The 12,537-nt window shown below is 39.6% G+C and overlaps 1 protein-coding gene across 1 annotated transcript in view; it reads left to right on the top strand.

The window, feature by feature from the left end:
• Window positions 1-6,796: 6,796 nt before the first annotated feature.
• LOC124131496 (laminin subunit alpha-5-like) overlaps window positions 6,797-12,537 on the top strand; it is a 96,129-nt gene continuing 90,388 nt past the window's right edge. The window contains exons 1-2 of the mRNA XM_048398556.1: window positions 6,797-7,400; window positions 9,378-9,611. Coding sequence (XP_048254513.1) covers window positions 7,005-7,400; window positions 9,378-9,611 — 630 coding nt within the window. The 5' untranslated portion in view covers window positions 6,797-7,004. The remainder of the gene's footprint in view (window positions 7,401-9,377; window positions 9,612-12,537) is intronic.

The raw sequence follows: 12,537 nt of genomic DNA, 5'->3' as shown, positions 1-12,537 counted from the left end.
AGTCTCCTGTACATGCTGCATCACTCACTCACTCCAGTGCCCTGACTGCGGTACTGAAACATCACAATGTCATCAGTCTCCTGTACATGCTGCATCACTCACTCACTCACTCACTCACTCCAGTGCCCTGACTGCGGTACTGAAACATTACATCATCATCAGTCTCCTGTACATGCTGCATCACTTACTCACTCACTCCAGTGCCCTGACTGCGGTACTGAAACATCACATTGTCATTAGTCTCCTGTACATGCTGCATCACTCACTCACTCCAGTACCCTGACTGCGGTACTGAAACATCACATCGTCATCAGTCTCCTATACATGCTGCATCACTCACTCACTCACTCCAGTGCCCTGACTGCGGTACTGAAACATCACACCGTCATCAGTCTCCTGTACATGCTGCATCACTCACTCACTCACTCACTCCAGTGCCCTGACTGCGGTACTGAAACATCACATCGTCATCAGTCTCCTGTACATGCTGAATCACTCACTCACTCCCTCCAGGAGCCCGCCTGGTACATCAACACATTTGTCATCAGTCTTTCAACAGAAGTTTGGCATTGGACACAAACACTCAGTTGACATTTCTCCAAGGAAAAAGCAACATATTACTGAATATGCTCTCTGTGTGGCATCAGGACAACATGAGGTCAACTTAGGATATTCCCACTGTTATATGTGATGCCTTTGTATAGGCTACTGTACACTTTGTAAACGTATTTAAAATAAATGTCAACCTATAAAAATAATATAATAAAATCAGGTTTTAATTCCACCACAGATTATTGCATTGATTATTCCTATGTATCAGAGGCAGTTGTACAAAATTATTATTTTTTCAGTAGTCATTAGTAGTGGGGCAGACGAGTGTTATGGGTTTGATACCCCACATGGGTCAGTGTCCGATGCCAATAGTAATGATATTGCTTGAATGGTGCTTCAAGCGGCCTAGAACTACACTCACTTACCCTTCGATAGTCACGAAGCGTACGTAAAATATATACGGGAACTTTCTGTGAAGATAAACGCGAAATTCAAAATGAGATTGAAAAATATTCTTTCTTACCTCAATAATTGGTTATTTGCCCTTTCATCGTCGTTATTTTCAATATGCGAGTTGGAATTGTCCCAGCCGTTTCCTCGTGTATGCCAAATGGTCATTTTCCCAAATGTCTCTAATCTCTCGATCAAGTTCAACTTCATTTTTTTTGTTTCTCGACGTCTCTAGGGCTTGTTTTTCAAAATCATAATTTCACAATAATATTGGAACATAGTGTATCGGACAAGTTCCAATATTCTGTAGTTTGTAATCCTGAATCCTACACGCGTCCTAAGGTCGAACGGGCGCATTATCATGATGGAGAAATGTAACTATTTCCCGGGACATGCAGTGCCGTAGCCGGGATGGGGGGGGGGTGAAAGTAACTTGAACAAAAAATGAATAATCTTATTTGCCCCCCCCCCCTGTCAAAAAAAAGTTAACTACGACATTGACATGCCTCGCTAATACAGGCCACAAGTGAGAATCAATGACATATAGTTTTTAGCATTTTTGTTTCCATCCACGACAGTCAAACTTACCACGCCATGCATGCCAGAGAATAAAGATCTGGGCCCAGATCATCAAACTGAATCGAGGCTGCCGACCTGGACGCAGGCACGTGTGGAGGAAAACTTCGCCAAGCTGTATCCGAAATCTGGGTGATTTTTCCACCAAAAAATAATAACCTTGCATTCATCAGAAAAGATGAAGAAACCTAATCTTCCGGAAATGGTCTAAAACATGAAGCAGACGACAATTTAAGTCACGTGACGGTAGCGGGACACCTAACCTCCAACGTGACCAAATTTTCGTCACCACTCGCATTATTCCGTAACCACATTCGGCTTGTTGACTAAGAAGGTTCCCAATCACCAGGTAATATATGTACTTTATTGGATGAGTAAAGGTGGTTTTACCATGTATTCTGAAACCGTATCACAACGGTCTGTTGACAGACAAGCCTTGACTTGCAAACTAACGGTTGATAACATGAGCACAAACCATGCTACTGATATATCAATTCAAATGAGCTATTTATTTATTGTACGAAAGGCACAATGATTGTTACACATTTGAATATATACATATTCACATGTTTGTAACATGGGTCACATAGATTTCAGTATTTTCTCAACATAATGTTTGTTTCTAACGGTAAATGAAAAGAAAATGATCACATAGTGTTCCTTTTTTTCAATCCCCCTGGGGGCACGGATGGCCCAGTCGTCTAAGGCGCCGCGATTCGTTGTGCAGAGTTGCGTCCCTTGGGCACGCCAGAAACCTATGATTGTGGGTTCGAATCCCGGTTCGCCCCGATTATGTTTCTAGGTTTGTCAGCACCATACCCGTGCTCGTGGGTTTCACCGAAGTGGTAAACGTCTGAGACCTGCATCACTTCGGGCTTTCCTCCCACATTAAGCTGACACGCCGCGATATAACTGTAATAATGTTAAAAGCGGTGTTAAACCCAACTCACTCACACAATTTCAATCCGCCAAGTGGAACATGAAAACACAGTGGTATTTTTTTTATCCCAAAATTTAACTGTTGATGTGCCCTTACAACCTGTGAAACATCCAGAAGAGACAACTGAAATTGAAAACTTGATGCAAACGCCTTGCTGGAAAATAAAGGTCTTACGACCTTCTGAAATAAATAAACACTCGTCACTTGTTCAAGGATTTACGATAACAGACCTAGTATTGTGTCGCAATCAGATGGGACATCATATATTGTGCACAATTAAGAATACAAACATTTTCATTTACCATGAATTTGGCAATTATTTTACTCTAAATTTAACATTTGAAACCACAGGCTGTACGTTCGGTTCCAAATTTCTTTTTAACGCGGTTCAATCTACAGGTACATAGTTATACATTGGGACCACAGTATCTTCTAATTTAATGGAAACAGACGGAAACCAGATGGTGCCAGGTCTGGCGAGTATGTAGGGTGAGGAAGTTCTTCGAATCCACTTGTCGCACAGCAGATTTTACAAGTCGAGATCATAATTTAGAAACTATGGCAATCTGTAAATGTTCATGAATAATAGTTTCGTAAAGTTTCAATAAAGGTTCAGCAATGGTAATACGTCTACCTGACAGTATAAGTTTTACTGTCGCCTTGATTGAATTTTCATTGATGGAAGTTGAGGGACGTCCAGACCTGGGCCCACTTGCACAAAGCGACCTTAGCGCTGAGACTATTGTAAGCCTATGTTAAAGTATGGGAGTTAAGATCATCTTAGCGCTATAGTCGCTTTGTGCAAGTAGGCCCATGTTTCACCATCAAGGCTTGTTCTCCCAGCCTTAAACATAGATGCCCAATATTAACAGTGGAATACACTTGTGACATGCGGTCATGAATTTCTTGGGGAGTAAAAAACTTGATTCTGTGTACATTTGGGCCCCCATCACGTTGAACTGGCTGTCACTAATATGTAAACGGCCTCAACAGACCAAAATTATATACACTTGCAATGAACTACTCAAACAATGTACTACATTGACAAGTTCATTTTGTTATGGTCCATAGTCAGGCTTAGAGCTTTTTCACCAGACCTCGTATTCAATAAAACCAGTAGGATTATCTTCCGTTGTTTACATTGTTTATATATTCATATAGTATAGAGAATGTCTGTAAACATACGCATCCTCATAACACATACATCATATACTAGTATATAGTTATTGTTGGTCGATATATCCAACATGAGTGATTAAATGAGTTGAATATTTGAAGATGAGCCTTTATAGCCTCCATCGGCTGTTTCCTCCACATGTCTAGACTGGCAATCAGTGCCCTGTGTGAAACGGAGTCCCTGTCGCTGTGTAGTCATGGTAAACACTTATGGGCAGATTGAACGAGATAATAAAACTTGTCTGATAATAAGTCTTGCTCGAAAACAATCGTCCTTTTTGAAAATCACAAATAGAATAAAAAAACATGAACAAAATGATATTACCTTCGTGACATTAATATTACCTTGGAAATACACCTCAACCTCCTAAATATGTCTTTCAAGACAATTTGACAGCCTCCGTGGTCCAGTGGTAGCGCGTCCACGGCACGATGCCCGGTCGCATCATACCAAAAGACGTGAAAAGATGGTACTTGTTGTTACCCTGTTAAACTGCAGCATGGTATCTCAGTGAGCTAGCACTATACATCAGCATCAGTCCGGACAAGTACAAGCACACACACACACACACACACACACACACACACACACACACACACGTGCATGCACGCCGCTGTATAAGTGCAATAATCTTGGACGCGACGTTAAACCCCATTTCACGTAACCACCTTCAAGATAATTTATTAAAACATATCCATACAAAAAGTGTATGCAAACCTGCAGCTAAAAATATACAGTCAAGAATCAAGGGGAAATTAGAACTAAGACATGCTACTCTAACTGTACGTACGTTGTTAGTTGTCTAATGGCAATGCCTACAGGAGTATAGATGGGAGTACTGTACGACACCGTTGCAGATGAGCATTCTACGTCCAGCCAACTCAATAAAATAATATCTTCCAGTATGTAAACAGGATGACGCCATGGGGTACATAAATTTTGTCAGGTGTAACTCGGTGCGACGAGTCGCTGTATACATGGTTGAAATCAAGCTCGCTGACTTGGTAAATGCATGTCATCGTATCCCAATTGCGTGGGTTGATGCTCATGATATCAATCACTGGATTGTCTGGTCAGGACTATTTAAATTATTTACAGATCGCCATTATATAGCTGGAGTATTGCGGAGTGCGGCTTTGAACAACAAACTGGCAAACAAACTTTACCTTGTCAACACTTCAAGCAACGAGTTTCCTTCATTTCCTTTTTAGTTTTGTTGTTGAAATTTCATTCTTTCAACCACAACATTCATTTACGAGTAGGGGCGGTCGGGTAGCCAAGTGGTTAAAGCGTTCGATCGTCACGCGAAGACCCGGGTTCGATTCCCGACATGAGTACAATGTGTGAAGCCCATTTCCGGTGTCCCCCGCCGTGATATCGCTGGAATATTGCTAAAATCGGCGTAAAACCATACTCACTCCAACCACAACATTCATTTACGAGTTGCGTGTTGTTATTATTCCGAGCACCGACCCTACTTGCGTGACCAACTCCTGTCATTCCGTAGATACCGGAAAGATGCGAGTGGTGACGAATGGTGCTTTTCGTCACTTTAGGACATGGCCCGGGTCTCGTGTGAAATCAAACCATTAAACCAACCACTCACCCTCCCAACCGCGCGGCAAGAATGAAAGCAAACAACGAAATAAAACCGAATTCAAAAAGACTAGATGCTGCTCCAACTTCTGAATTCTAATCAACAGAGAGGAGACATTTACCCCGTTCACATGCGCCTCTATACATATGTGTGTATATGTGGATACGTGTGTAGAAATACATACAGGAGTATACTTGTCATGTGAACGCGTTTACTCATGTGTGTATATTTACACCAGGAGCAAATTTGCATCATGTCTGGAGCAGGTGCAAATGTAAATGTAAATTTGCACTGTGTGTATATGTTGCAATGTGAACGTTTATTTTAACGTAAGAGGATGATCTGATTAATATCTGTTCTTTTGCCAACACCAAACAAATTGTCAACAGTTACGAACTTTTATGCGTATATACACAGAGTTGAGCGGACGATGTTTTCTTTTGGTTTCAAGGAGTCTAAACTTTGTTTGGAAAACAACCTGTTTTGTGTTGAAAGTCGTAAACAGACTGACGAATATGTGTGCGTTACACAATTTACATACCTTATTTACACAACAAAGTTGATAGCAAATTTACACATACGCACGTATGTATAGTTACACGTGTGTAAAATTACTTACGTTAGTAAGTGCTGTGCATGTGAACGGGGTAATTGATTATGTTAATCTCCACATCACTGCGTCCATGTTGACGACACTCTGTAATGAGCTGTCTTTTTTTCGCTATGTTATTGATATTTTAGTATTATTGACATCGACGTACACGTTAGGCTTACTATGTGTTCGCCATAACGTCCGATACGGATGATAATGTTTATTGCATGGGCGGATACAGCCTTTTTTTATAAAAAAAAGGGTGGTGGTGCACAATTAAGATCTATTTATTGTCTTTGGTGGTAATTTATACAGAAATAAAGATTTCTTTCGAAATAAAGGGGGGGTGGGTGGGGTGGGGTGGGGGGGGGGGGGGGTGGGGGGGGGGGGTGCACACCCTTCTCTCTGTATCCGCCCATGTTATAGGATGACCATCATGTTGCAGCAGTACCGTAACACACACGTTACATACACCCACGTTTCTTCTACAAGTAATGTTTCCATGATTGATGTCAAGGTTTACAATTTCGATTGCTCACGTGGTTTACTGGTTACCCAAACAATATTTTCCTTAATAGGGCTATAACTATTTTGACTTGATCCCTTTATCGTAATGACAGCAAAACAATCAACGTCTGGCCTGCGACCCTTTTATGTTTTATTATTCAGCTGACGCATATGTTTCGAAATAGAAGTCCAATACCGTCCATTAGGGTGTGTCTTAAACATACAACTCAGACAGCAAACTGAGCATGCGCACTCGTTTCGATTACCGTGCAACACGTGTTGAACCATTGAATGGTCTATTGCAAATGAAACATAATGGCAAACTGAACGCGACAATACGTTCGTGACTAACAAAAGTACTCAAAACTATATAGCTTGATTATTGCGCATATCATCAGCCGATATGAACTCCGTATACACCAAGCGGTAAATAGACAGATCAGAACGCTTCCAGAACTTCCAAAGACGATACCGCGACAATTAGACACCGCATGTGCCACAAGAATCTCACCGTATGCAAATCGATTGCGAAAATATTTATGAACAACAGGTGTGTACAAAAAGATCCGTGTCGTGGAAAGGAGTACACACATTTTAACCGAATGTAAAAGATATGACAGGAAGCGACACAGTGAAAAAACGGTCAGTAGAAATGGCGACATCGCTGCTGACTGTGGTGGTGTTCCTAACGTGCATGGGCGTCGTGAATGGGGTACCGGTCAATGTCGCTCTCAACAGAACTATCCAGGCATTGTATACTTGTGGTCAGTTCGGTCCGGAGACTTACTATAACCACAAGGATGTGGACAAAGCGGACAGAGTCCGACAGGAGATGACCTGTAGTAACGTCACCGTCCACCCACCGAGCGCCATGGTGGACGGCAAGTCGGACACTAAATGGCAGAGCACTAACTACTACTCCATCACCGTCTCTGGGAATCTGTCACTTCCAGCCTTTCCGAAGTCAACTGCAAATTTACATGCAGTAATCTACATCGACCTCAGACAGGTAAGGAATTGTACTGGATTGGACACGCTTTGGGCAGTCGATAAGTTTTGTTTGTGATCGTTCACGACTTAATTGATTATGTCAAGGAGTCTTTATAAGACTTATTGACTCTTTGATTTGGTTATAACTTGTTAGAACCATCTATCATTAGAATTCTATACCATTTGGAAAAAAGACAGGTACGGTTTTTTATTTCATATTTATTAGGTTCTTTAATTGATGCTGATGCATTTTACTTTGTTAGCAAAACGAGTCACATTAAAAATACAGACTTCTGAAACTTGGTTAAATGGATATCTTTAAACCACAAATACATAAACACTCATTATTCATCAGGAAGTAATATTGATGCACAAATTGTTTAGTATACTTTATATTATTAAAAGTGACCAGACCCTTTCCATATTCCTAAGAAATCTTGATTATACGATCCTAACTATATCATGAGCATGTGTTTATAAATCACTATCAAATAGTGATGATACCAGGTGTTTGCAAAAAAGTGAGGGTATCCTGCTCCACCAGTGGCACCAATCACAAACACATGCAAAGGCAAGTCCATTGTTCACCTAAAAACATATGGGAACATATGGTATATTTCAAACAAGTGAATTGCATCGGACATCATTTTTGTCACTGATGCATCAAATTTGGATACAATTATGGTACAAAGCCCTGGGCAATAACAGAAAATGTTTTGTTTTGTTTTTAATCTAGTATAAGAAAATATGGACCTGTTTTGGTGACATTACATCATTATTTTGTATCTGTCACCATTAATAACATTTCTTTCTTCGTTAATGATAAAACAAGGACTGAGTGAAGTATCCGTGTTAAACGATTTCATGGTATCTCAGTGGGCGAGCACTACGACCTGGCATAAATCTGCACACACACACACACAAAGACACACACTAAGACATGCACACACAGACACACAAGCATTTACGCACAATTAACTCATTGAACTATCTCAAGGATATACATAAAGAGGTTTGTACTTAATTATAGTAACTACATCACTGAAATGATCAAAAGCAATGATCACTACAGGAGCAAGCAAAATTTTGGGCAATCTTGTACCAGTTGAGGATTTATTTACCAGTATGTCATATCCTGGATGGAATTACCCATCCATCCCCCGGCCCCCATCCCCCCACCCCACAATGTTTATTCTGTTTAACTATTTAACATGTTTCAATTTAGATTTGCATTTCAAGGGCATTTCTCTGCCTATTCAAATATTTAATGAAATAATTTCTTTTTCATTTGACAAAAGTTAGAAATTGTTGAGAAGTCAATTTAGGATGTCTGTGACAGAGACGATACTATATATTGTTTTCTGTTGAATACAGATTAAAGTAAAAAACTTGAAGTTGGAAACAATTTTACCTTATTTTTGGCAAGAACTTGCCAAATCACCAGATGTGGACCAGAAAACAGTTCTGAAGCTGAGGTTAAAACCACAACTTGTTCAAAACAGACTCATGTGAACACCTGGTGCCCAGGTAGTGCCACAGACCTTTCTACACGACATCAGTGTAGCATGTATACTCTTGTCGTGTGGACTAAGACTGGTTAGAGTGGACATTTAGAACAACAGTGAACTTCAGAAAGATGAGACAGTGTGAATGCTATCCCATGATGTCTGGATGGAAATCGCGTCAACAAACATGGTTGTGTAGAGGAAGCTATATCCTTCTTTCTTACCATTATCAAATGTCCCTGAGGGGTAGTGTGGTAGCCTAGTGGTTGAACAGTTTGCTCATACCGCCAAAGACCTGGGTTTGATTCTCCACATGGGTGTGTTGTGCAAAGCCCATTTCTTGTGTCCCCTCCCATAATATTACTGAAATATTGCTGAAAGTGGTGTTAATCCATATGTGGCGTTAAACGACAGACAAACAAACAAGTAATGTGCCACTTAAAGATAGTGATGTTTTCAGGGTAGTAAAATACTTTTAAAATCTGTTGCAGTCGTTCACAGTGCAACTGCTTATCTTGAAGTTGGGAGATGCCAAAAGGCCTAACTTCATGGCGATCCACAAGTCAGACAACCTTACAATGGGGTATGCACCATGGGCGTACAAGGTCAACTTTGCCCAGGAGTGCCAGTCCAAGTTCAGTACGCCCCCGACTGACCTCCCCACTGTCCCTGGAGATGCTGTGTGTTCACGATACACCCAGAACACAGCTGTCACCTTTGAAACTGTGAGTTGACAGTGATACAGCAGTTCAGTATCACTTTGAAAACTAGAAACTTTGAAAATAATACTGTTACAACTGATGGACACATCTCAAGGTTCAAGTGAAATGATTTCCTGTTGTTTTGGTTCATGTGGGGGGTTACTGTTCACTGTTATAATAATGATAATGATTATTATGATATTAATTGACATTTGTTGTGCACCATATGCACCACTGAATGTGTGGTCAAAGCACTTACTACAGGTTGGATACAATACCGACTGCATCTCCCTTGATTGTACTGTTAAATAATGCCTGCATCCTACCTGATGGTGTTGTAAAATAATGACTGCATCCTACCTGATGGTGTTGTTAAATAATGCCTGCATCCACCCAGATAGTATTGTAAAATATTGACTGCATCCACCCTGATAGTATTGTAAAATAATGACTGCATCCTACCTGATGGTATTGTAAAATAATGCCTGCATCCACCCTGATAGTATTGTAAAATAATGACTGCATCCACCCTGATAGTATTGTAAAATAATGACTGCATCCACCCTGATAGTATTGTAAAATAATGACTGCATCCTACCTGATGGTATTGTAAAATAATGACTGCATCCTACCTGATGGTATTGTAAAATAATGACTTCATCCTACCTGATGGTATTGTAAAATAATGACTGCATCCTACCTGATGGTATTGTAAAATAATGACTTCATCCTACCTGATGGTATTGTAAAATAATGGCTGCATCCATCCTGATAGTATTGTAAAATAATGACTGCATCCTACCTGATGGTATTGTAAAATAATGACTGCATCCTACCTGATGGTATTGTAAAATAATGACTTCATCCTACCTGATGGTATTGTAAAATAATGACTGCATCCTACCTGATGGTATTGTAAAATAATGACTGCATCCTACCTGATGGTATTGTAAAATAATGACTTCATCCTACCTGATGGTATTGTAAAATAATGACTGCATCCTACCTGATGGTATTGTAAAATAATGACTTCATCCTACCTGATATGGTATTGTAAAATAATGACTGCATCCTACCTGATGGTATTGTAAAATAATGACTGCATCCTACCTGATGGTATTGTAAAATAATGGCTGCATCCATCCTGATAGTATTGTAAAATAATGACTGCATCCTACCTGGTGGTATTGTAAAATAATGACTGCATCCTACCTGGTGGTATTGTAAAATAATGACAGCATCCTACCTGATATGGTATTGTAAATAAATAAGTGCATCTATCCTGATGGTATCGTAAAATAATTAGTGCATCCTACCTGATGGTATTGTAAAATAATGACTGCATTCTACCTGATGGTATTGTAAAATAATGACTGCATCCTACCTGATATGGTATTGTAAAATAATGACTGCATCCTACCTGATGGTGTTGTTAAATACTGACTGCATCCTACCTGATGGTATTGTAAAATAATGACTGCATTCTACCTGATGGTATTGTAAAATAATGACTGCATCCTACCTGATATGGTATTCTTAAATAATGACTGCATCCATCCTGATGGTATTGTAAAATAATGACTGCATCCAACCTGATGGTATTGTAAAAAACTGACTGCATCCATCCTGATGGTATCGTAAAATACTGACTGCATCCTACCTGATGGTATTGTAAAATAATGACTATATCCTACCTGATATGGTATTGTAAAATAATGACTGCATCCATCCTGATGGTATTGTAAAATAAAGACTGCATCCTACCTGATATGGTATCGTAAAATACTGACTGCATCCATCCTGATGGTATCGTAAAATACTGACTGCATCCTACCTGATGGTATTGTAAAATAATGACTGTATCCTACCTGATATGGTATTGTAAAATAATGACTGCATCCTACCTGATGGTGTTGTTAAATACTGACTGCATCCTACCTGATGGTATTGTAAAATAATGACTGCATTCTACCTGATAGTATTGTAAAATAATGACTGCATCCTACCTGATATGGTATTGTAAAATAAAGACTGCATCCTACCTGATATGGTATCGTAAAATAATGACTGCATCCATCCTGATGGTATCGTAAAATACTGACTGCATCCTACCTGATGGTATTGTAAAATAATGACTGTATCCTACCTGATATGGTATTGTAAAATAATGACTGCATCCATCCTGATGGTATTGTAAAATACTGACTGCATCCTACCTGATGGTATTGTAAAATAATGACTGCATCCTACCTGATGGTATTGTAAAATAATGACTGCATCCTACCTGATATGGTATTGTAAAATAATGACTGCATCCTACCTGATGGTATTGTAAAATAATGACTGTATCCTACCTGATATGGTATTGTAAAATAATGACTGCATCCATCCTGATGGTATTGTAAAATAATGACTGCATCCTACCTGATGGTATTGTAAAATAATGACTGCATCCTACCTGATGGTATTGTAAAATACTGACTGCAACCTACCTGATATGGTAGTCTTAAATAATGACTACATCCATCCTGATGCTATTGTAAAATAGTGACTGCATCCAACCTGATGGTATTGTAAAATAATGACTGCATCCTACCTGATGGTATTCTAAAATAATGACTGCATCCATCCTGATGGTATTGTAAAATAATGACTGCATCCTACCTGATGGTATTGTAAAATAATGACTGCATCCTACCTGATGGTATTGTAAAATAATGACTGCAACCTACCTGATATGGTATTCTTAAATAATGACTGCATCCATCCTGATGCTATTGTAAAATAATGACTGCATCCTACCTGATGGTATTGTAAAATAATGACTGCATCCTACCTGATGGTATTGTAAAATACTGACTGCATCCTACCTGATGGTATCGTAAAATAATGACTGCATCCTACCTGATGGTATTGTAAAATACTGACTGCATCCTACCTGATGGTATTA

The sequence above is a fragment of the Haliotis rufescens genome, unplaced genomic scaffold (genome assembly GCF_023055435.1).
Source record: "Haliotis rufescens isolate VD_foot unplaced genomic scaffold, xgHalRufe1.0.p SCAF_1, whole genome shotgun sequence".
In the NCBI taxonomy this organism is placed as follows: Eukaryota; Metazoa; Mollusca; class Gastropoda; order Lepetellida; family Haliotidae; genus Haliotis; species Haliotis rufescens.
The sequence above is the reverse complement of the archived record's forward strand: the minus strand, read 5'-3'. Positions and strand labels throughout refer to the sequence as shown.